At 39.7% G+C, this 23,556-nt stretch overlaps 3 protein-coding genes and 1 long non-coding RNA gene across 4 annotated transcripts; 2 read left to right on the top strand and 2 right to left on the bottom strand.

Annotated features, from left to right (window-relative positions):
• Positions 1–2,402: 2,402 nt before the first annotated feature.
• Positions 2,403–3,458, top strand: LOC134224590 (uncharacterized). The gene is made up of 3 exons (XR_009982990.1): positions 2,403–2,725; positions 2,791–2,925; positions 2,996–3,458. It is a non-coding gene; the product is annotated as an uncharacterized LOC134224590 (long non-coding RNA).
• Positions 3,459–4,683: 1,225 nt separating this feature from the next.
• Positions 4,684–18,574, top strand: LOC134224729 (malate dehydrogenase, mitochondrial). The gene is made up of 3 exons (XM_062704259.1): positions 4,684–4,898; positions 5,003–5,407; positions 17,726–18,574. Exons 1-3 carry the CDS (start codon positions 4,833–4,835, stop codon positions 18,266–18,268), a joined length of 1,014 nt encoding a protein of 337 aa, XP_062560243.1. The 5' UTR covers positions 4,684–4,832; the 3' UTR covers positions 18,269–18,574.
• On the bottom strand, positions 18,418–19,728 carry LOC134224730 (3-oxoacyl-[acyl-carrier-protein] reductase FabG-like). The gene is made up of 2 exons (XM_062704260.1): positions 18,937–19,728; positions 18,418–18,875 (listed from the first exon to the last, which is right to left on the bottom strand). Exons 1-2 carry the CDS (start codon positions 19,487–19,489, stop codon positions 18,658–18,660), a joined length of 771 nt encoding a protein of 256 aa, XP_062560244.1. The 5' UTR covers positions 19,490–19,728; the 3' UTR covers positions 18,418–18,657.
• Positions 19,729–19,861: 133 nt separating this feature from the next.
• Positions 19,862–21,167, bottom strand: LOC134224731 (uncharacterized). The gene is made up of 3 exons (XM_062704262.1): positions 21,007–21,167; positions 20,661–20,946; positions 19,862–20,482 (listed from the first exon to the last, which is right to left on the bottom strand). Exons 1-3 carry the CDS (start codon positions 21,035–21,037, stop codon positions 20,203–20,205), a joined length of 597 nt encoding a protein of 198 aa, XP_062560246.1. The 5' UTR covers positions 21,038–21,167; the 3' UTR covers positions 19,862–20,202.
• Positions 21,168–23,556: the final 2,389 nt, after the last annotated feature.

The raw sequence follows: 23,556 nt of genomic DNA, 5'->3' as shown, positions 1-23,556 counted from the left end.
ACTACTTGGTATTCTAGAAAATGAAGCAAATTATATGCCGCGATGATAAGGAATCGAATTCGTCTGCCAATGTCATTCATCTAGCAAAAAAATGAAGCTGATTTAACAATTTTATTTCATTTTCCATAAAATCGAACTGCAGATGATCTGCTAATAGGAAATGTTATTACCGTTCAGAAGCTAAAATTCGAAAAGTTTTAAGGATTTTCTGTGCTCTAAATCAAGAGGAACGCAAACGACTAGTTTTTCCAAATTGAAAAATCCCGATAAAGATTACATATCCTGCAAAAAGACTAAATACGGGTTGTACGGGTTTTGTCGTGTTTTTTGCGGGATGTGAAGTCAGTTCCACGATTTTTTTACTTGGATAATCTTGTGCCGTTCTTCATGTTCTAAATGTTGTCCACTTACAGTCATAACAGCTAGCCGAGGAAAGTGACTGACACTATCGGCTTTAACTTCGTCCTGTTAACTGACGCAATACCCGAATCCGTAGCCAGCCGGCCATTGGCACCATTATAGGACGACTGCCAATGATCGTGATTGATTTCCAGCCCAACTTGCGCATCGGCTTTGCCTTGATTCATACATTCTGTACTTTGCACTTACCATAGCACTGACCGAGCTGCCACGGATTCGGGAAAGACGTTACCGACAATAATGGGCTGTGGGGTATTCGCATGATTGCTCAGCAAATAGTGAAGTTGCTCGAATTAACGCGTACTGCGCATTGTAAACATCCCATGTATTCTTTTAATTCTATAAGAAATTCACAAATTCATCCCATCTTGGAACTGGAATCAAAACCGAATAATTGTCTTGGGACGCTTTTTAGGCATGAAATCAAACGTGAACATTGAAACGTCAAAAAATAATTCGAAATATACGATCATTCGATTTCAATACCTTTATTCGAAAAAAAAATGCTTTTGAACATTAAAATACACGGAGAAATACAATAATTTATAAAAATACATTATTGCACACAATGCGTTTAAATACACAAAAAATACATCAATACGTGATCAAATACGTTGGCCTGAATCGAAAATACATAAGTGAATCGCCCCTCGCAGTTACCTTCCTGAGTATTCAAGCGTCGATGGGCGTGTGGTCTACATACCGGCCTCCCGACCCCGACGCCCATGGTTCGAATCCAGTCTGCCGCACTTCACTTTTTTAAAATGAAAATCATCATTCATAAGGCAACATATTGAAATTCATACCGATTCCTTGTGGCAAATTTTCATAAGGCGTTTGATTGAAAATCATACGTCCATTTTCCTCAGTGTATGTGTCGATTTTCCTGAGTGTAGTCCGGATCTCACTAATTAGGTTCTGCAGCATGACGTCACGAATGAATTCGGTTCTCGTCGAATGAACTTTTTTGACAGTTCAGTAGTACTTTCCACTGACTCCGACAAGGATCGAGTTCGTGATTGGTTGGCTGCCCCCGAGTCCAACGCGAAGTACTACTAATCAGTCATCAGTTTGAGGTTAGATACAGGCGCTGCAGAACCTAATTCGGAATTTTCCGGATTAAAAAGTATCGAAACCCATTTAAACACATTATGCTGTCAGTTTTCAAATTTGTGCTGTGATTTTGTTTTGGTTCGTTTGTATGGATTTGACAGTCGGATTAACGAGAGAAACCCCGATAGTCCGGCCACACATTTGTCGGATCAGCGGGGGTATACTGTAGCTCGAAGTTTCTCCCTGTACTGCTCATGCCCATTTGTTGATAAAAAAGAACGAGCAGGACGGGAAAAACTTCGAGCTACTCATTGGACAGCACTAATTTATAATTTTAAACACAATTTATAATTTTGAACACGCACATGTCGGTGGCACGACGGCATGTTTTGACGTAGGACTACGTCTTTCTTTTCTATATTGGGGCAGTGTTGGGAAATGTACGTTAAAACACTCTGATTATGTGAATATTCACATTTTATCTGTTTATTTGCTGCTCACTGAGGAAAATGGACGTATGATTTTCAATCAAACGCCTTATGAAAATTTGCCACAAGGAATCGGTATGAATTTCAATATGTTGCCTTATGAATGATGATTTTCATTTAAAAAAAAAGTGAAGTGCGGCAGACTGGATTCGAACCATGGGCGTCGGGATCGGGAGGCCGGTATGTGGACCATACGCCCATCGACGCTTGAATACTCAGGAAGGTAACTGCGTATAAGAAGCACTGCTGGTGGAATAATCGGCCGAAGATTCATAAGGCGCCAGTTATGAATTTCGATAGTCCAGTTTGCTGAGTGTACGTTAGAGTCGTGCCGGCGTGCGGTCAGCATTAGCATGAGATTTTTTGTTTCGGCTCGTGCGCATCGCAAACAGCACAGAATCGAGTTGAATTACCTGTGGCGCAAAGCCTACACTGAAAAAAACTCTGTAGTGACCACAACTACTCAGTTGCGTTCAAATCTACCATGAGCGTGTATGACAACATAATGGTAAAATAAACTATAAGTGTTTTCATAACACCTGATTCATAGTAGTGTGAACTGCACACGTGATGTGAGATCCATAGTAAGACTAACCATCAATTGCAGTAGACACAGTCAGTTCTGCCAAACAGCCAGCCAAAGAAAAATTGCAAACCCAAAAAACATTTTTTCGTTTGAATTAGATGGTACGATTACTCGCGATTACTCTCAATAAGGGATTTGAAACAAATCAACTAATTCATCATTTATCGATTCAAATTTGGTAAGTTTCCACCTATTATTCATTGACCAACATAGATTAATTTCTAGTTTAAATTCCATACATAGGTAATACTTATCGACGAATTCAGCAACACCGAATTAAACTTGGAATTAAATCAAGGTTATCGAGTGCATAATATTATGTGTAAGAACGAAATCCTTCATTTGGGTGATGAAACGACGATGAGAGAAACAATGTTGGTAAGTTTCTTCAACCAGCAATTCCATTTCAAGCTCCAACAATAATGATTATCAATTCAATTGATTCCAGAAAAAAAGTATACGCAGAATATCAACCGAAAATATTATCATAGAAGTGCACTCCACCGTGTCAATGGAAAAGATGCTCAGTCCAGTTTCAGCCGAAGTTCCTGCTTATTGTCCACTGGCGTTCAAATAATCCATCTCCCAGTTCCTGAATTCACACGAGACGGCACAAGATTAGTTTTATACCAACAAATTTCCTCCTAGATGTGGGAATTTGAGTGATACAACATGTATACTGTATAAATATATAATGAAGTGTTATCAAAATTATGTTTTCTTTCTTTCGCATAATTGAAATCGGAAATTATCAAACATTATTAAACAAACGCATAGTATTTTCTCACCATATTATAGTAAAATGAACCCTCATTCCGTGGTGAATTCCACTTTGTGTATGTGCTATGGTTTATAGTACACATGACGTAAGCATAGTAAAACCTACTGTATTCTAAACCAGTAAACAACATAGTAAAATCCACTGCTTATCTGGCCGATTCAAATACATTTCGTGTTCTACCGAAATCAATTGGTAGAATGTTTTCAGCATTACCCTTGATATATAGTAGGCATTACCACACTGTGCCACCAAAGTACTCTTTAATGGGTAAAAAAGTACCCATTATGAAGTTAAATAGTTCAACTCATTAAAAGAGTAAACGTCGTTTACTCATTAATGAGTAAGCCGTTCGTACGTCAGATTGACGAGTGATTTTTACCCACTATTGAACAACAGCTTTCCTGGAAAATGTGTAGAATTTACCCCTTATTGTTTTTAGGAACAGCTACAAGAATTAAATACGAGTTAAATATTCCATCAGTCGAATAGTAAAAGCAATTATTTTTGGGGAATATAATCGTAATGTTTATTAAAAGTATAAACGGCATTATAATATACATGAACTATAACATGTGTACACACATGTATTGTTTTTGCACTGATGGATTGGGATCTCACTCATCTTTCCCAACTGTATATGATCACTAAGGCGGTTCCAAAAATTATACCAAACAGGCTTCTGTTTCATCACCGGATCCAACGGTTTACGGGTGTGCGGTATAGATACGGACTTTATTATTCATCGCGGAACCAATCCTGTGTGACCCCAACATTTGGAATCCGGAGGCGGAATCCCATCCTGTCCGGTGATGATTTGTTTTTGTTCCCCGGTGACCATCGCCGTTAGCTGCAATACCAAATGATTTAATTCCCTTAAATAACGTAAAAAACTGAATTGAGCAAAAATAAAACTTACATTTAATCCACACGAAATCTCGTACAGCTCGCTCAGCTTCTCCGCTTTTCCTCTCGATTGTTTTTCACAAAAATACTCAAGTAGATTTTCACCCATTAATGGGTAAAATCTTTTTATTCCCAAATGAGGTAAAAGTACACATTATCAAAAATTTCAAAGTACTCATTATTTTGACAGCTCCATATCTCATGAAAAAATGGGTCTTTTCAACTCTTTAATGGGTATTGCCGAGTTTACAGTGCATGTCGCTTTTCTCAGTGTACCGATTTTTCTTCAATCATGCTACGATGTTTATCAAAATAAAATCTGGCAACCCTGGTTCAGTCGGTGCACGTCCTCATACGGTGACACATGCCGTCAAATGACAGCAACTCTTTTACTTCACGGCCCTTCACGGCGATTTTGTCTTTGTTTGTGATCGCGCACAAGACCTGTGTGCCAAACTGCCAAGGTGCGGGTGTATTCATTCCTCCAAAGTCTCTGCCTAAAAGTAAAATACAGTGTTCATCCGCTTGCGTGTGCTGCGTGAGGTCGATTTTCCACGAGTGATATTTTCTTCTAAAGGCAAAATTTCTTGAACTATTAAAAATGTTTGCCCGTACTCTGAAATCTGTGGCCACTCAGGGAGCTAAGAACTTCTCTACATCTAGCCAGGTAAATATTAAGCGAATAACTAATGGGAGGATTGCTTGTAATTTTTTTCCGCATTTACGTAACCTCTCGATGACAAGATTAAAGATTTCGTTTTTTTTCCGTAGAACAATGTCAAAGTGGCCGTGTGCGGTGCTTCCGGTGGTATTGGCCAGCCGTTGTCGTTGCTGCTAAAGCAGAGCTCACTAGTGACGGAACTGTCCCTTTACGACATTGTCCACACGCCCGGAGTGGCTGCCGATTTGTCTCACATTGAAACCCACTCGAAGGTCACGGGCTACAATGGCGCGGAAAATCTGGAGAAGGCTCTGGCTAACGCCGACATCGTTATCATTCCGGCCGGAGTTCCCCGCAAGCCCGGCATGACACGTGATGACCTGTTCAACACCAATGCGTCGATCGTGCGCGATTTGGCTGCCGGATGTGCCAAGGCATGCCCCAAGGCTCTGATCGGTATTATTTCCAACCCGGTCAACTCGACGGTGCCGATTGCCTGCGAGACCCTCGCTAAGGTAAGTGCGTTTGCGGGAAATGATTTGGTGTTGGGATGTTATTGTAGAGCACTTCATCTCTACAATTGTATTGACCGGAATTGAATTGATTTATTGTTCTATTTATAACCAAGGCAATCGTCTGTATTGTATGAAAAAAGAGATGGATGCTGCTTTCGTGGGACGGAAGCTGGTTATATAAAATTTATTTCGTTATTGAAAATGAAATATTCGTAAGATGTTGATTAAGTTGAAAATCGACTTATCTTATAATTTCACGATCACTTCATTGAAGGTTTTATATGTAAAATTATTTGTTTTATTGAGATGTTTTAGATACACCAATGCTTATGTACATAACATAATAATCTACTCACACTAATAATTCGATGAAATTTAAAGTCATTATACGCATTATACACAAATTTTTTTTCGCTGGAAACCAGCAATTTTTTGCTGATTTTTTTTGTGCTGTTCAACCAGCAATAAAATCAGCAAAATATTTTGCTGTATTTACAGCAATCAAGACAGCAATGCGTTTTGACAGAACTATTGCTGGTTTTCAGCAATTTTATCACGGCTAAAATTTTACTGGTTTTTCAGCAAAAACTTAAGTTTGTGTTTGCCATTAGTACTCATTGAAAATATGGTAAAAACGTGAGCCGCGCCCAGTCATGAATAAATATGTAGGCTGCAAACTGCTGTTGTCATCTCCAAACCACAAATTATCAATTTATTCCTCGGTTCCGCTTTTGCCTTGGCTTTCATCGTCTGTCGCAACATGGCGAATGGAATGAACGAATAAAAATATAAGTGTTTGACATATACATTGCTGGATGTTCAGCAATGTCGAAGAATTGCTGGATTTTCAGCTAACAAAACCAACTTAGCTGAAGTTTCAGTAACAGGAAATTTACTGAAGCAATTCCAGCAATTCAGTTTGCTGGACGACGATAAATAAATTTGGTGTGGTGTACTATCTATCAGTGGCGTAGCCAGAAAAGCCAAGGGGGAAGGGGGGATTTTTTTTTATAAATTTCGGTCGATGAAATAATTTTAGATAATATTTCTGAAATAATACATTTTAAACTGTCTAAGACAAGTTTAGTACTTTCCATTTATTTTCCACCACGTTTGGAATTAAATGAAAAGTACTAAACTCGTCTTAGACAGTTTAAGACATTCCACTAAAAGAGCTTAAATAATTTCTACAAAATATTTTGTTTTTGTCAAATTTTGCGTCGCGCATCGTTCAAATATAGTGAGCTAGCATCTTTACTGAAGGCAATGGATAGTACTCAAATTTTCACGAATATGTATTTAGGAAAAACTTGTCCCAACCCATACAATGCAAGGCAATTTTGTTTTGTTTACGTTTGAATTTTATAAATGAATCATTTAATGAAATGTCGTTTTTTTAATTTAATACAATTATTTATTTGAGAAACTGCAGTTGCCATTTTTTTTTTTCTCTGTAAACTGTTTTAAACAAAATGGCATAAATTCTGTTGATTTCATCGTTACAATCCAACATTTCTCGCTTAACTTTTCAAAAGGACCTAAGTAACATTTTTTTCATGATTTAATTTGAATAGCGCAATCAACAGAATAACATGAAAGCTATTGATTGCAGTATTCAAATTAAATCATGAAAAAAATGTTACTTAGGTCCTTTTGAAAAGTTAAGCGAGATTTAACAGTACTTGGAACATTAAATTAAAGTTAGGGCCATGCGTACAGTGATCTTTTAATTAAAAGTAAATTACTTCATAACGGTTACTAAGCATAACATCATCGAAAAAACAAACACGTTTGTCGTACACACCAAGCATATTAACAAATTTTGCTCCCTGAATGTTGGGGTTGTTATCAGGGCCGAATTTAGCCGAAAGGGGGCCCCGGGGCCGACGGTATGTGGGGGCCCCAAAATGTACAAAAAAGGTTGGTTTTGGTTCATAAGATTTGTGGGGGTCCGGTGCCTCGGCCCCCCAGGCCCTCCCATAAATCCAGCCCTGGTTGTCATGATTATTATTCGCAACTCCGGCACCTGATACGCCTGTATGCTTATCAATTTGCATTAGAAACGCTAGAGAAATGAAGATGCATATATGTTTGGCCTTTAAATTGTGAATTGCATGCACCTACCAATGTTTTCGAGGTGTGATTAGAAGGCCACTTGAATTCTGAATAAGGAAGAATTGTGTAGGGGAACTGTTCCGTTTACCACCTCACTAAACATATATTCATCTCATCGCAAAACAAAGAGATACAGCACCAATCTCGTCGCTTCTTTTTGCTACCACGCGTGCTCACTGGTGAAAATAAAATTACAAAAATAAGATACAAAATTTAATGATGGGATGGAAATAGGAGCTATCGAACCGTTTCCCTTCTTCTTCTTCTTATTGGCATTACACATTGACCGGAAGATTAGATAAGTATTTCCCCCCAACTTCAATTTTCCCGGTTGCGTATATGACTAGATAAATTTGTCTTCCATCAGTACTCCCGTATTCGCAATTGTCCAATATTATATTCCAGCAAAATTATTTTCGGTTATTTTCGCACGAATCTTCCTGGTCCCATAACCTGATGAGCTGAACCGTAGAACTAAAACCGATGGTTTATTAGTTGGAAAGTTTATTTATTTTAACGTCTTCTCATGACAACGGTATGAACTAAAATATTAATGAAAAAAAAAACAACGATGGTTGCCATGGGCCATCGCCCATGACTTCCAAATCGCATTGCTAGGAGCAATTATAAGATGATTGGTTGTTCCGATTTTATCATTAGAGACATTTCAAGACAAAATTTTCAAAACGACTTATCTGCTTTTGTAAACAAAGATTCTAACGACGATTTGACGAATCTGATAGCTCTCCCACGCAAACCAATACCATCAATAGGTAGGTGAAGGCTTCCGCTACTTGTTCATGGTTTGCGTGGGAGAGCTATCAGATTCGTCAAATCTTCGTTTGAATCTTTGTTTACAAAAGCTGATAAGTCGTTTTGAAAATTTTGTCTTGATTTTAAAATATGGACAAATGAAATATCATGGATTTGATGGGCCTGAATGTATACTTTCAGAATGCGATTGAAATTTTTGCTAATATTTGCTACTATAGCAATAACTTTTTCATGAAAAAAAAAACGCTTATAAACAATTTTTGAAAATATTTTGAATTGATGAAAGTGGAAGCCAAAAACTATTTTTTTCGCCATCCTATCTAAATTTAGCAATTATATCATAAAACATTACCTATATAAGATAAAATGAACGTTTATTAAGCAAAAATGGAAAAATATATTAGCTCTTTTAGTGGAATGTATTCAAACGTCTGAGACGAATTAAGTACTCTCCATTTAATTCCACCAGTTAATTTTCGTTATCTTTGCAGATACGTATTTCGACCACAAGTGTGTGTTCGTCTTCAGTGTCTCGTACTTGACTCGACTTGCTTAGAATTCTAAGCAAAAATGCTTAGAATTAAATTCTCTACAACTTTGTAGAATAATATGAACTCCTAACTCAAAATGTTAAAAAAATACTTTTCTAAAAAAATACAAAATACACTTACACCAAAAATAGATCTCTTCATGTAGAGTATTTTTTCTGAAGACGTCAAAACTCTAATACTGATGGTGTTCGAGTTATCGATTTATGTCGTGAAATTTGACGATTCCGACCATTGTGCCGCAGTGAGAAACATTATCAACATGATAATCTCACTGGTTAAACCCTTATTGAAGCAACTGATATCAAAATGGCCTGTTCTTGATTCAATATTATCCCTCGATGGCTAACTTAACCAACGAGGTCGGGGATAAGATCGTAGTTCTGCAGTGGAACTGTAGGAGTATTTTTAAAAACCTCGATTCGTTTAAGTTTTTAGTTCACAGCTCATGCTGCAATGCATTTGCTCTGAGTGAAACATGGCTTCTCCAGGCAAAGTTCTCTCTTGCCACGATTTCAACATTATTCGCCTAGATCGAGCAGACGGATATGGAGAAGTGCTCTTCCCTTGATGGCAGGCACTGAGGTACTCGCATGTCATGTCACCATACGAGGGAAAAGCCTCTGTCGCCGAATGTCGCCGAATGCTTCTGTGCGACGCAGAGATCTTACTGCTCTGCTATGCCTGAGCCACGGTTGGTTCTAGGAGACTTTAACTCAGACGGTACGGCCTGGGGGGAACTTACCGATGACAACCGTTCTTCGTCGACACGTGTAACACCTTCAGGACTCGAAAGTAGAATTGTCCTCTCAATCTGTTCGATTTCACTAACATTAGATTGTACGTGGAAAGTAATTCAAGATCCCCATGGTAGTGATCACTTGTCTATCGAAATCTCAATCACCTATGGATCGTGTCAGTCTCGCCCGACATTGCGTACGACCTCACGAAACACATTGACTGGGGATGCGATGTGCTTTACTACTGAAGCACATCGCTGGGGAAGATACACTGAGGCGAACATCGTCGGCGAGCATTCGGTCGACATTTTTCCTCCGATGGAAGAATAAGGTAGATGTACATACTATATTTCGCCACCTTCGTAAAACAAATAGATTTTTTAATGATTTAGTGCAGCGGTTCTCAACCTTTTTAGTGGTACCTCTTCGAACTTTTTCATTTATTGAGGTACCCCCTATATTTTTTTTTGTAAATAAAAATAAGCGTAACTCTCAAGATATATGCAAAACGGACCTGAAAACTAATGGGATATAACGGGATATATGGTTCTCCAAAAAGTAGTCTGAAAGGCTCGTTATTTCGTGAAACTTTTCAATTCAAATAACGTTTATACATCTGTAGTGTTAGCCCGAGAGTGTGTAGAATAAATTGACAGCATATAATATAAATTCAAGTCATATGAATAATTCGGTAAAAAAAAACAAGCTGGTTTGAAAAAGTGACATACAGTGTATATTACACCTCTTCATGTTTTCAAAAAGTATCAAACATTCAATCGGTCAGCCAGGCATCACAATTCTTATGCTAAAATAAGTCTTCTGTCAAATTTTCAGCTAATTCGGATAAAATTTCGAGGTGGCTCAAGTCGATTTAGTGTTTTTGGGCTATTTTCTATTTTGGAAAAAATCTAACAAGAGATATAAACGTCGAAAACTATCGCAACAACCTCTATACGAAAGCTTTTGGTGTGCTCTACAAGTCTTGTGAACATTGCGATTCGTTTCGTTCACGTTTTGTCCATGTTAAAGTGATTTTCAAGCTTTTAAGTGCATAAAAATACTGTTTCACCCAAAAGTTGTTGTTCTACAAAATTCTTGAGTTTATGGCAAATGATTGTTAATTTATTATATTATTATCCCTCTGTTTTTCCTGTAAATTTGAGTAATATTATTGCCCATGTGCGATTTACCGTTAAATTCTTAAAAATCAGAAGCTGAACCTTTGTCATAAATTTGCACGTTAGGATTTCTTCAAGCAAGTTGTTCGAACAAAATATAAATTAAATCATATGATATTTGATGCTAACAACAAACGACTTCCAAATTTTGTTAATTTCATCATATGTCTGCATGCTTTTAACATTGAGTGCATCTTAGTAACAAGTGAAATCGAAGCTGCTTTGCTTGAACAACTTGTTTGAAGAATTCTCAGCGTGCAAATTTATGACAAATGTTCAGCTTCTGATTTTTAGAAATTTAACGGTAAATCGCACATGGGCAATAATATTACTCAAATTTCCAGGGAAAACAGAGGAATAATAATATAATAAATTAACAATCATTTGTCATAAACTCAAGAATTTTGTAGAACAACGACTTTTTGGTGAAACAGTATTTTTATGCACTTAAAAGCTTGAAAATCACTTTAACATGGACCAAACGTGAACGGAACGAATCGCAATGTTCACAAGACTTGTAGAGCACACCAAAAGCTTTCGTATAGAGGTTGTTGCGATAGTTTTCGACGTTTATATCTCCTGTTAGATTTTTTTTCAAAATTGAAAATAGCCCAAAAACACTAAATCGACTTGAGCCACCTCGAAATTTTATCCGAATTAGCTAAAAATTTGACAGGAGACTTATTTTAGCATAAGAATTGGGATGCTGGGCTGACCGGTTGAATTTTTGATACTTTTTGAAAACATGAAGAGGTCTACTGTATATGCGTAACACCCTAAAAAGCTCGATATTCATGGCTATACACTTTAAAGGAAGCAAATGGTTGCACGTAACGCTTACGATTCTATGGTTTGAAATTTGATAATGAAATACGGCAACAATGTATAAACTTCGGGCATAAGCGTACCCATCCATCACTACCGGAACATGTATCATATACCTTTAGATATGAATATTGCGAAAAATTCGAACGAGGGTCCGACGGTCGACCGTCGGAAAGCTGTTCCGCAAATGTCAAATCACTTGTTGCACGGAAAATAATGTTGGTTGATTTTTTCGGTGTGAATGTTGATTATTGAAATCAAAGAAAATATATAACTTTAAACGAGTGTTACTTGCCGCTATATATTTGAAATAAGTTTTATGGTACTTTCAAGGCGTTTTCGAAACATTTTAGACTTCGAATATTCTTGATACATCAAGAATATCAACACTTTTCGCACAGTGCATGTCATTTGAAGTTTCCGACACTCAGTCTTCTTCTTCTTCTTTGCTCCGCAAAATTTGAAGTTTTCTCTGTTCTCGCAATAAATGCACTAAGCAACTTCGAGTATTTTTGGCGAATGTGTCAGGACACATCGTAGCGGCATCCGGGATCACCAACTGGTATCAGAACCTACAGGAGTAGGTTCGATCAACGGAGCAGCGGTTCCCGGTGACATGGCCAGTGAGTAAGCGGGTGGCACCGCCCTCTGCTGGTCAAATATGTCACCGGAGGAAGCAGAGGTTCCCGATGGCTTCGATGGCGAGCGAGCGGATAGCACCGCATTTTGCAAGTAGCGTGCTACATCGCTCACTGCTAATCGTAGCTTCAATGGTTCGGTCGCGACAACATCAAGCTTCCTACAATACTTTGAAGACTTTTGGAGCTTTTCGAGCCTTTAAAAAAAGGCTGAGGACGCTCCTCAGCCCCTTGAAAGGAGAGTTTCAAGACACTCGAAAGAATAACTTCGAAACTCTTGAAAGAACGCTTCCGAACCGTTTGAAAGTAGGCTTTCGAGCCTTCTTAAAAGAGGCTTCCGAACTTCATAAAATGAGGCTTCTGAGTTTCTTGGAACAAGGCTTTTAAGACTCTTTAAAGAAGGTCTTCGAGCCTTTTGAAAAGAACTCTCCAAGCATCTTGAAAGCAGACTTTCGAGCCTCATGAAAGAAGACTTTCGTGCCACTTAAAAGGTGGCGTCTGAGCATTTTTAAAAGAGGCTTCCAAGTCTCTTGCAGGGAGACTCCCAAGCCTCTTGAAAGTAGGCTTCCGAGCTTTTTGAAAGGAGGCTTACGAGCCTCTTGAAGATAGGTTTACGAGCCTCTTGAAAGAAGGCTTCCGAGCCTCTTGAAAGAAGGTTTCCGAGCCTCTTGAAAGGAGCTCTCCGAGCCTTGAAAGCTAATTTCCGAGCGTTTTGAAAGAAGACTTCCGAGCCTCTTAAAAGATGGCTTCCGAGCTTTTTGAAAAGAGGCTTGCGAGCCTCTTTAAAGGAAAATTCTAAGCATTTTGAAGCGAGACTTCCGAGCCCATTGCAAGTAGGCTTGCGAACCTTTTGAAACTAGGTTTACGAAAGGAGGTTCGGAACCTCTTGAAAGGCGTTATTTAATCCTCTTGAAAGAAAAATTCTAAGCCTCTTAAAATAAGGCTTCTGAACATGTTTAAAGGAGGCACCCAAGTCTATTGAAGGCAAGCTTTCAAGCCTCTTGAATAGAGCCTCTTGAAAGTAGGCTTCCTTGGTTTCAAGCCTCTTAAAAGGAGGCTTCCGAGCCGTTTGAAAGGACATCTCCAAGCCTCTTGAAAGAAGAATTCTGAGCCTCTTGAAAAGTGGCTTCTGAGCATCTTGAAAGGAGACTTCAGAGCATCTTGTAAGGAGGCTTTCGAACCTCTTGAATGTAGGCATCAGAGCCTTGATTGTAGGCATTCAAGCAAGGAGGCTTCCGAGCCCTTTGAAAATAGGCTTCCTAGCCTTTCGAAAAGAGGCTTCCGAGCCTCTTGAAAGGAAGATCCCAACCCTTTTGAAAGGAGCGTGAAAGGAGGCTCCCAAGCCTCTTGAGAAAAGGCTTCCAACTCTCTTAAAAGAAGTCTTCCAAACCTCTTGCAGCGAAGCTACTGAGCTTTCAAGAAAAAAAAGCCTTCATGTCTCACAAATGGAGGCTTTTGTCTTTAGATTCATGATTTTAGTTCAGAAGCATATTCTTAACATATTATTAAACATTTTGTCTCGATCAGGTAGATTGCATTGAAGATTTTTTAAATTTGTTTATTCGACGTTTTGTGCCTTTGATATTTTGTCCCACAGCTCTTTATACACTGTGCCGCTTGGGAAAAGCAGGATTCGAAAGTTTTTGATTCACTGAACGCCATGCATGTTATGTACAATACAAAGTCTTAGAATGAAAAATTATCAGAACATTATGAAAAAGTTTTTATTGAAATTTTTACACATCCGCCATTATGCATTTTGGTCCGAGGTACCCCCTAGCGCCAGTGAAGGTACCCCCAGGGGTACATGTACCCCAGGTTGAGAACCGCTGATTTAGTGCAATATTTTACCTCTTTATATTTAACAATCATACAGACTCAGTAAGCATCCATACGATTACTAAAAATGCTCTTATTATAAATCATTGATTTCTGATGAAAAATGCAACTGAAAATAGTAGTCTCGATGCCAAGCCATTTTTTGTCCGATTGAAGAACAGGGCAAAATAAACAAATGCCGGAAAACTGATCAAACCCTCAAACTTAGGACCAATAAACGTACACAATCTTAAGCACTATTAACAAAATTCAATTACTAATGTTTTTATATAAAATATTTTATGTTTTTATCTTAAGGTGATTATAGAATGAAGCCCGTGGTGAATTTAAAATTCACCACACCGTTATTTACATACATTTCCAAAAGCCCAAATCTGGCGTAATAGTTTTCGTACAGTGCCAAAACTCAAATTATGGTTGTTTAGCATAACTAAGCAAACGATCTACCATTATTTCAGCCCCATACGCGTTATGGTTCTTTCATCTCGAGCTCTTGAAAAAAATATTATAAAAGCACGTGGTTTACAAAATGGCCGATTTCTGGCTTTATTGTATAATCACTTTAAATTAGTTAAATAGAAGATGGCGAAATATAGCCCAGTAAATTTGACGATTTCAGGTGGTTATACAACAAAGCCACAAATCGGCCATCTTGGAAACCACGTGCTTTTTCTAGTGATTTTTCAAATGCACGAATTGAAAGAATCACAACGCCCATGGGGATGAAACATCCGTAGATGCTTACTTATGCTAAACAATCGACTTTAATTTCAGCATTGTACGAAAATTATTACGCTAGATTTGAACTTTCGATAATAGGAAACCGTGTAATGAATTTAAAATTCATCACATGGCTTGATTGTATAATCAACTTCAATTATCGCCACTGGCGAAATTCCTTTGATTGTTTTGAGAACTAAGCATGTATTAATTTTTGCCACCGCTGCAATAATGCGTCATACATGCTAAGCTAAGCTAAGTTAAGCCAAAAAATGTGAGCGCGCAACTAGCGTTGCCTAAGCTCCGGGCGTTAATGGATTCAATATCCGTTTGAAACATTCATTTCAACGGAGCAACAACGGGGTGGCGAAAATTTAAAACGTTTGACGATTATTAAATCCAAATGCCTTTAACTTAAACGGATTTTTCTATAAAATAGTAATAATTTATCCTTATAAATAAATCAGCAATACCGGGAAAAGTCCGACGCGTTTAAGGACTATCGAAAACGTGGTACGCGAGATAATTACGATCGATATCTCTTTCTTGGACGTAAGTTTAAGAGTCTCGCGAATGCTAAGTAACGCGGTTATTGGCGCCATTTCGTTGATGGTATTTCGCGCGAAACGTCGATGACAACACTTTGGGCCGTCGGGAGAAGAATGCGTAACGCGTCATCGATTAACCAAGATAGGGAAAGTTCTCCACAATGGATCTTCGTTTTCGCCAAAAAAAAGTGTGTCCGGATTCCGTCCCAATTCAATGGTTCGCTCGCGAAACAACCTCCGGTCGACACGAGATGGACGCCCCCTTTTCGATGGTTGATTTCTCACTTGCTCTCCTTTCATGTAATAATACCGCTCCAGGAATGGATAGAATTAAATTCAACCTACTTAAAAACATCCCAGACGTCGCGAAGAGGCGCATGTTGAATTTATTTAATCCATTCGTGGACAGCAACATTGTTCCGGATGAATGGAGACAAGTGAGGATGATCGCTATCAAAAAACCCGATAACCCTGCTTCGGATCATAACTCAAACGGCTCGACAGATGGGTTGAATCAAACGGCTTTCTGTCAGATACTCAATTTGGATTCCGCAGAAGCAAGGGAACGAACGACTGTCTTGCATTGCTTACTACAGAAATCAAACTGGCCTGTTCTTAAAAAGAGCAAATGGGTTCAGTTTTATTGGAACTTAAGGGGGCTTTTGACTCAGTTTGCGATGACGTCCTGTCAGACAAACTCCACTCCACTTGGGCTTTCACCAATACTAAATAACTATTTGTACAACTTGTTGTCTGACAAACATATGAGCTTTTCTCATGGAAACTCAACAACTTCAAGAATTAGTTACATGGGTCTCCCCCAGGGCTCATGTTTAAGTCCCCTTCTTTACATTTTTTATGTAAGATGCATCGATGGATGTTTTGTGGAAAATTGCTCGTTAAGACAGCTTGTGGATGACGTTGTTGTCTCCTTTATAGGACCAGGGGCGGGCGATCTGCGAGGACTATTGCAAAATACTCTGGATAATTTGTCTACCAGGGCTTTGAAGCTGGGTATCGAATTCTCGCGAAGCTCGAACGCATTCAATATCGTCAGGCTGTATGAACTCGACTCGTACAATGAGTTTGGAGGTACTTGCGGGAGTACTTCCTTTATCAGATCGCTTCGCGGAATTGTCTTTCAGGTTCCTCATTTGGTGTGAGGTTTTAAATCCATTGATAATTGAGAATTTCGAGAAGCTAATCGAACGAAACTTCCAATCAAAATTGATGACACTGTACTACTGGTACATGAGCCTGGAGATTGGCCCTTCTTCGCATGTTCCCAATCGTGGTAATAGTTTTTTATCTGACCATGAGAGAAGAGATCCGTGGAATTCCAGATCCTCTCCGAATGGAGTGTATACCACTAATTTTCACAAGTAAATACAGCCACGTGAGTTGCCAAATATAAATAAAATAAATTAATCCACTGGATTAAGGTCCGATTTATATGCATCCCTCCGGGCCCAGGAGAAACCAGATAATGAGGACATCAGAGATGTGTTGGGAAATCTTGATCTAGACTACATGGCCCTTGTTCATATTTTTTTGAAGCGCATCAGCGTCATTGCGAGGCGGCTCTGTCCCAGTGTGGGGATGTAATGCCAATAAGAAGAATCGGCTCCGTTATGCCTACTGGCACTTGAGCCTTCAAATTAAATCTAATTGAAAAAAATAATACATATAATAGAAATTATGGTGAATAGTATATCTATGAGATATTTTTTAATTTGTCATGCAAAAAATAAGGAATAAGTTCTAAAACTTTGAAAATTCTAGTATTTTAATATTGAATAGAAACATTCAAACTTGTTTATAATAAATTAAAAATTTTGATTTCATTTAAATGGATAGAAAGTTAAAAAAAAATAAAACAACATTCTAGAATTTTAAAATGTAAAACTGATTAAATTACGGTTAATTAGGATAATATACTGCCGTGAATCGCATATCTGTCCCATCTTTGCTGGGTTTCATATGGGACAAATATGCGATTCACGGCAGTATAGGTAGTTTAATGGAACATTTTTTTTAAATCAACCAACATGGTTTTAATATTGGTCTTTTGGTCGATTTCGAGAAATGTTTAATCGCCACTGAATATTTGAAGAAAATGTAACCAAAATTTCAGTTTCTAATTCAGAAATTTAGCACCGCTGTAGTATCTGAATCTGATTAGCAGTTTGAAATGTGACACATTAGCATCGAAGAGGTTACGCTCGTCTTGAAGTGTTGACAAATTAGCAAACAATTGTAACGTGATTCAGCAACTTTATGAAAAATCAAAATACTCGAAATTAATAATCAATAGAAATATTTTAAACTTTATTGATTTAGTAATTCAGTCTAGTTCTAGTAATTATAAAGTTCCCACATTTATCTCATTACAGGCTGGTGTGCTCGACGTGAAGCGCGTGTTTGGTGTGTCCACTTTGGACATTGTTCGCGCCAATACATTCATCGGTGAAGCGTCCGGAGTCGATCCGCAGAAGGTCAACATTCCGGTCATTGGAGGTCACTCCGGAGTAACAATCATTCCGGTTCTGTCGCAGGCCACTCCCTCGGTTAGCTTCCCCCAGGACAAGATTTCCGCGCTGACCGAACGTATCCAGGAGGCCGGTACTGAAGTTGTGAAGGCTAAGGCCGGAGCCGGCTCGGCCACTCTGTCGATGGCCTATGCCGGAGCCCGCTTCGCTCTGGCCTTGGCCCGTGCCATCAAGGGCGAACAGAACGTAGTGGAATGCGCTTATGTCCGCTCGGACGTAACTGAAGCCAAATACTTCTCCACTCCGCTGTTGCTGGGCAAGAACGGACTCGAGAAGAACCTGGGACTACCCAAGCTCAATGCTTTCGAACAGGACCTGCTCAAGAAGGCCTTACCAGAGCTGAAGAAAAACATTCAGAAGGGTGAAGACTTCGTCAACAAGAAGTAAAGCAATTCAAAGTCAATCGAAAAGGTGGCACTCTAAACAATCGATAAATATTTATTAAGTACAACAACTACAGTGCATTTGGCGAGCTACCTTAAAAATCTATCATTTCTTGATAAATTTACTACCGATTATAAGTATAAGTCCTTCTCTAGAGGAGACAAAAATTCATTACTCAATAATCGATATTGTCCTATCTAATAGAAAAAAAGATCACTTCCAAAGAAAAGCAAATCGTAGTCAAACCGAAAACAAAATCTAGAATGAAATTCACAAATAAAGTAGGACGATTGTATGATGGAAAATTAACGAACTATTGGATTTTTATTCAGTTGAAAGAAGAAAGTAATACCATTGTGCAAACACCAAACTGTAACTTTATTCAAGTCGTTTTACCGAGGACATAGAATATGTTTCCCCCCATCAATGCAGAGGCACGTTCCCGTGATGAAACTGGCCGTATCTGCTGCTAGAAAGGCGATAGCTGCGGCTACTTCCGATGCCTTTCCCACCCGTCCCAGGGGATGGAACTGTTCACTGTGTTTTATGTATGCAGCATACTCAGCGGGAGTCATCCCTAGCGGGCCTTGGAAATTCGTTACGATAACGGCTAGAATTGTCATAATAATTAGTGTCTTTAATATAATTTATTTTGATTAACGCAATAGTACCAGGATTGACGGAATTAACTCGGACTTGTTTCGAAGCCAGTTCGAGCGCCACACACCGGGTAAACTGATCCAGAGCAGCTTTCGAAACACAATAGGATATAGAGTTAGCAAACGCTCTCGTCCCAGCGACACTGGAAACGTTGACAATGTTTCCTCTGCTTTTGATCAGATGCGGAACCGCTAACTTTGTCAGGTGATAAACGCTTCTTAAGTTAGTTTGCATGATGTCGTCAAACTGTTCGAGACTGGTGGTTTCTATGGTTCCATTTTGTCCCTTGCCTGCGTTGTTCACCAACACGTCCAATTTGCCAAACTTCTGGATCGTTTCATCAATCACACGCTTATTGTCCTCAGTTTTCGTCACGTCAGCCGCAATGAGGTGAGGTTTTTTCTTTCCGAGAGCCACACATTCGGAACCTATTCTGTTCAGATTGTCAACGTTTCTTCCGGTTAGGACAACCGTGGCTCCCAACTGGGTTAGGTGTGTTGCCGTAGCAGCACCGATTCCACTACTAGCTCCTGTTATGAGAATGATTTTGTCGGAGAGATCCATCACTAGTAACTAAACGTAGTACCCATTTATGGCATGCATTTTATTCTGCAATATCTAATCAAGAAGCGCCGAGTTGTATTTGTTTAACTCAAAAGATTCGTCGTTATCAATATTTATTTACAAAACACACAGATAGTCGAGCACATTGTTTTCTTATTGTTTTTAGTTGCAAATAGTGTATGCTATAGTAGCACGAAGAGGTGTCTTCTTAATGAAACTACCGTGATTATCAGTTTTGATGATTGTTCAAAAGCAGAGTAAACGATGACTTTCCTTTTGGTATATTATTGAAGCAATAGGGAAAGGAACATTACAAAAGTCAATAGACATCGAGTGGTAAAATATATTGGGCTGATTAATTGTTTAAAAAAATTCTTAATTTATTTTTTTCTCTATTTTTCTTTATTCCATCTCATTATTTTTTGTCATTCTTCCTTGTTCTATCTTTTTTTCTTACGTTTTATCTGCCACAAACGATAATGAGTATCCACCTTTGTACGGGAAATTATTTGCTAAGAAGCTGTAAAATTTGCTTTAATGTTATTTTCATGATTCGCACATTAAAAACGGTACAATTGTTTAACATATTCAGTAACTAAAACACAACATCAAGTTGACCAAAATAAAATAAATAAAATCAATGATCAAAATTTTGCAACATGCAATTATCACTAGACTGTAGTCATTGATCACGGCCACGCTGCAATCACCATTCACATTCCGGCGTTGTACTCGGCCACTTTGCCCAGGATCAACTCGATGTCCCGCTTGCAATCAATGCCGATGTCATGCAGGTCCTTCTCAGATAGCGTGAGGAACACCTCGAAGTTGATTTCCTCATCGTTGAAGATGCCAACGTACTTGGCCAGGTTGAGATCACGCAGAATGTTGGTCACCGAGATGCGATGCTCTAACTCACGTTTGGCCAGAGGTGTTCCAATCATGTACGGTACCCTGCGCTTCTCCGGAACGGGCAGACTTTTGTTGAATATACTGTAAGAAAAAAAAAACATAGTTTATGATGAAGGAAATTAAAAACATCCGCATGGTTGGACACGGAAGGAAAAGAAAAAGACACGAAACAAACATTGAAAACCAACAAGATGGTCGGTACTATCTTTGTTGAAATGCCTTCACCTTCCACTTGATCATTTGAGCAAATAACACAAACCTTTTCACCGGACGTCGACTCTGTTCATCCTTTCGCCATTTGTTCTGCGCATTTTTTTCCTCGGGAGTATTGGCATTCGACGCTAATCGAAATGTAGTGCCCACCTCAATCAGCGCGATCGGCGATATATCCGGCGATCTGAAGTTCACGATGGGGGAAAAGCTACGTTTTCGGGAGTTTGTTCCTTTGGGCTGCTTGTATGCCTCGAATGACATGTCCCCTGCCGATTCTTGGAGGAAGACATGTATCTGAGGTGAAGGAGCGCATGGCGAAACCGATGTGGAAGCTGTAAATGGTTTAGATAGATAAATTAACGTATTTCTAATTAGGGAGACACCAAACTTACCACGAGGCTGAGACATTCTATTAAAATTCATACACTTGCGAAGGTTTTCGGGGCTATTAAATTTTCTGTGCCAGCACTTTACACATCTAGTTCATTGATATACGATATAAGCTGAGATCGCTGAGATACAGATATGTGAATATGGAACAATAGAGCGAGGATAGCCAACTGAACAGTTGCAATCATTATATGGATTTTATACAACTGTGAACAAGGGGAAAATGGTATTGAACAAACCGAGCTGCGTTGCAAATTTGCATTTGAGCTGTTGAATATCATTTAAAACGTACGTATTCCTCCAGTTTCCCCGAACGTTCAGGGTCCCCAGTTCCGATTCCACCGCGTGCAGCCGTGGCCTTCCACGAAGTCGCCGGCCCCTATCTGGTTCTCTGTTGAATATTATTGTTCTTATTTTTTTTGTTAAAATTCAGTTTTATTTAGTCATTATATGTGCAGTTACTTACAATTGTAGTTCAGCGTTTTCAAATCAATTTAAATCTAATTGGAACATTAAACATCACACTCGTTAACAAAGCCGATGTACTTCACAAACAAGCGGAGAATTTCCACTCGCGCAGCTCTTCCAATTCCTGGCAAAACAGGTCTCGTGAGGTCCTCGAACGACAGTCGCCTCCAACCATTCGTGAAGCCGGTTAGCCTCTGCTGTTGGACCGTCCAGGCCGGGCCAACACGAGTACAGCTACAGAACTTGTGCTGGAGCGTTTCAGGTACCTGTATGTCACAGTGTTGACAGTTCTCGTACGCCACCCGTTGCATCACGTGCAGAAGCTTCCGATGTTCGATTTTCCCATTCACCAGCAGGTAAAGTTGGGATCGCTGCGATGAGGAAAGCTCCTTCATCCCAATATTTCGCCACGCGCGGCCAGTCAAGCGCTGGACTGTTTCGTTCCACCTTTGGCAGTTCGGTTTGCTGAACGAAGTGCCGGTGGATCAGATCAGCGGAGGGGTTTTGTTGGATAAATTTGATAGGATTGATTTTAGGTCAGGATTGTCTATTGAAATTGCGGGGCGAGTAATTGCGTGGAAAATAATGGATTTATAGTAGGGAATGGATTCGATCTCTTGCAGATGTCGATTGGTAGCCAGGCTGCGACTTTTCAGCGCCAACACGTGCAAATTCAAGCCGCCGTTTTCTTTCTTCCGAACTAGCTGCATGATCGGAACGCGCGCAAGCATTCCTCTCCACAGAAACGTCCCCATCGTAGCTGTGATTTTCGCCGTGTGAACACCAAGCGGAGGCAGCACAGATGAAAGGTACCACAGCTTCGACGTACCGAATGTATTTAGCATTATCACCCGCTGGTGCAGATTCAGCCTGCGCAAGGACTGCAGCCACATTTGCTGTGAGAACTTGCTCGCCAGCGCATCCCAGTTGAGTGTGGTCATCAGCCTTATCGAGTTGGCGAAGGTAACACCCAGAATCTTGACTACGTTGGCTGTTCGTAGCCACTGGGTACCAATTTCATTACCCTCGAAAAAGCCAACATTCACTGCAACCGTTTTTCGCAAATTCAACTTTGCGCCGGCGGCAAGCCCAAAGCGACGAAATATTTCATTCATCGCTTCTATTTGCCACGATGACGTCACAACCACGCTGATGTCGTCGGCGTAGGCAACGAGCAGATCATCCCCACATACTTGCTCAAGCCTACACACCAGTGGGTGATGATAAAGCACGAACAGGTGCATGGACAGGGGGTCGCCTTGCCGCATCGACCGTGTGATCTCGGATGTGGACCGACTGGCTATATGCGAGAGAAGAGAGATGAGTTCCTCGTTGAACCCGAGCGACCGCATGGTTTCAAAGAGGAACGAGTGCCGCACCCGATCGAAGGCGTTCTCCAGATCGAAGCTGATGAGCTTACCGGCGCGACGGTGGTGACGGAGATTGGCGATCCGATCTTTCAGAGCGAGAGTGGCCTGGAAGATATTTCGCTCTACGTTTGAACGTTTCTGTCCGTTGCTTAGAACGCGGTGGGCCTCCATAATGCGTTCCCTCCTGTTTTCTTTAGGATGCGCGAGAGCAATTTATAATCGCTGTTGAGCAGCGATATGGGCCGGTACGCTGGGGCTGTGTTTTCACCGTTTTCACTCCCCTTCTTCTTAACTAAGGCTGATGATATACTGGGAGCGAAGAGAAGCGAAGCGAAGAGGTTGGTGATAAGCAAAGCGAAGTGAAGCGGCGATCAAAGCGAGCTATGACATACTGAAAGCGTTTTTCGGAGTGTTGATCTCGCATCAAATACAAGTGTAAAAAGATGGATTTCCTCAGATGTAGAATATTTTGCTTCTCCAAGCATATTTAGCACAAAGAGAAGAGTGTTGGGGAGATTTATAGAATGTCGCAATTGAAAACCGATTTTATGATGTGAGCGATAGATTATCACCACATACAAACAGACGTAAAGCGTAGCTATGGTAAAACTTTTTGGGCCATGTTTTATTCCTATTTTACGTTTGCTCCTATGGAAGATCCATTAATTACGTAACGGGAAATTTTCAACACGACCCCCCCCCCTACGTTACACT

The sequence above is a fragment of the Armigeres subalbatus genome, chromosome 3 (genome assembly GCF_024139115.2).
Source record: "Armigeres subalbatus isolate Guangzhou_Male chromosome 3, GZ_Asu_2, whole genome shotgun sequence".
Classification (NCBI taxonomy): Eukaryota; Metazoa; Arthropoda; class Insecta; order Diptera; family Culicidae; genus Armigeres; species Armigeres subalbatus.
The sequence above is the reverse complement of the archived record's forward strand: the minus strand, read 5'-3'. Positions and strand labels throughout refer to the sequence as shown.

Coding starts and splice junctions, on each gene's coding strand:
- LOC134224729 (XM_062704259.1), top strand. CDS start 4,833: ATGTTTGCCCGTACTCTGAAATCTGTGGCCACTCAGGGAGCTAAGAAC. Junction 4,899..5,002: donor ACTTCTCTACATCTAGCCAG/GTAAATATTAAG, acceptor TTTTTTCCGTAG/AACAATGTCAAAGTGGCCGT. Junction 5,408..17,725: donor CCTGCGAGACCCTCGCTAAG/GTAAGTGCGTTT, acceptor ATCTCATTACAG/GCTGGTGTGCTCGACGTGAA.
- LOC134224730 (XM_062704260.1), bottom strand. CDS start 19,489: ATGGATCTCTCCGACAAAATCATTCTCATAACAGGAGCTAGTAGTGGA. Junction 18,876..18,936: donor AGTTAATTCCGTCAATCCTG/GTACTATTGCGT, acceptor TGACAATTCTAG/CCGTTATCGTAACGAATTTC.
- LOC134224731 (XM_062704262.1), bottom strand. CDS start 21,037: ATGAATTTTAATAGAATGTCTCAGCCTCGTG. Junction 20,947..21,006: donor TAGAATGTCTCAGCCTCGTG/GTAAGTTTGGTG, acceptor AACCATTTACAG/CTTCCACATCGGTTTCGCCA. Junction 20,483..20,660: donor AGTCGACGTCCGGTGAAAAG/GTTTGTGTTATT, acceptor TTTTTCTTACAG/TATATTCAACAAAAGTCTGC.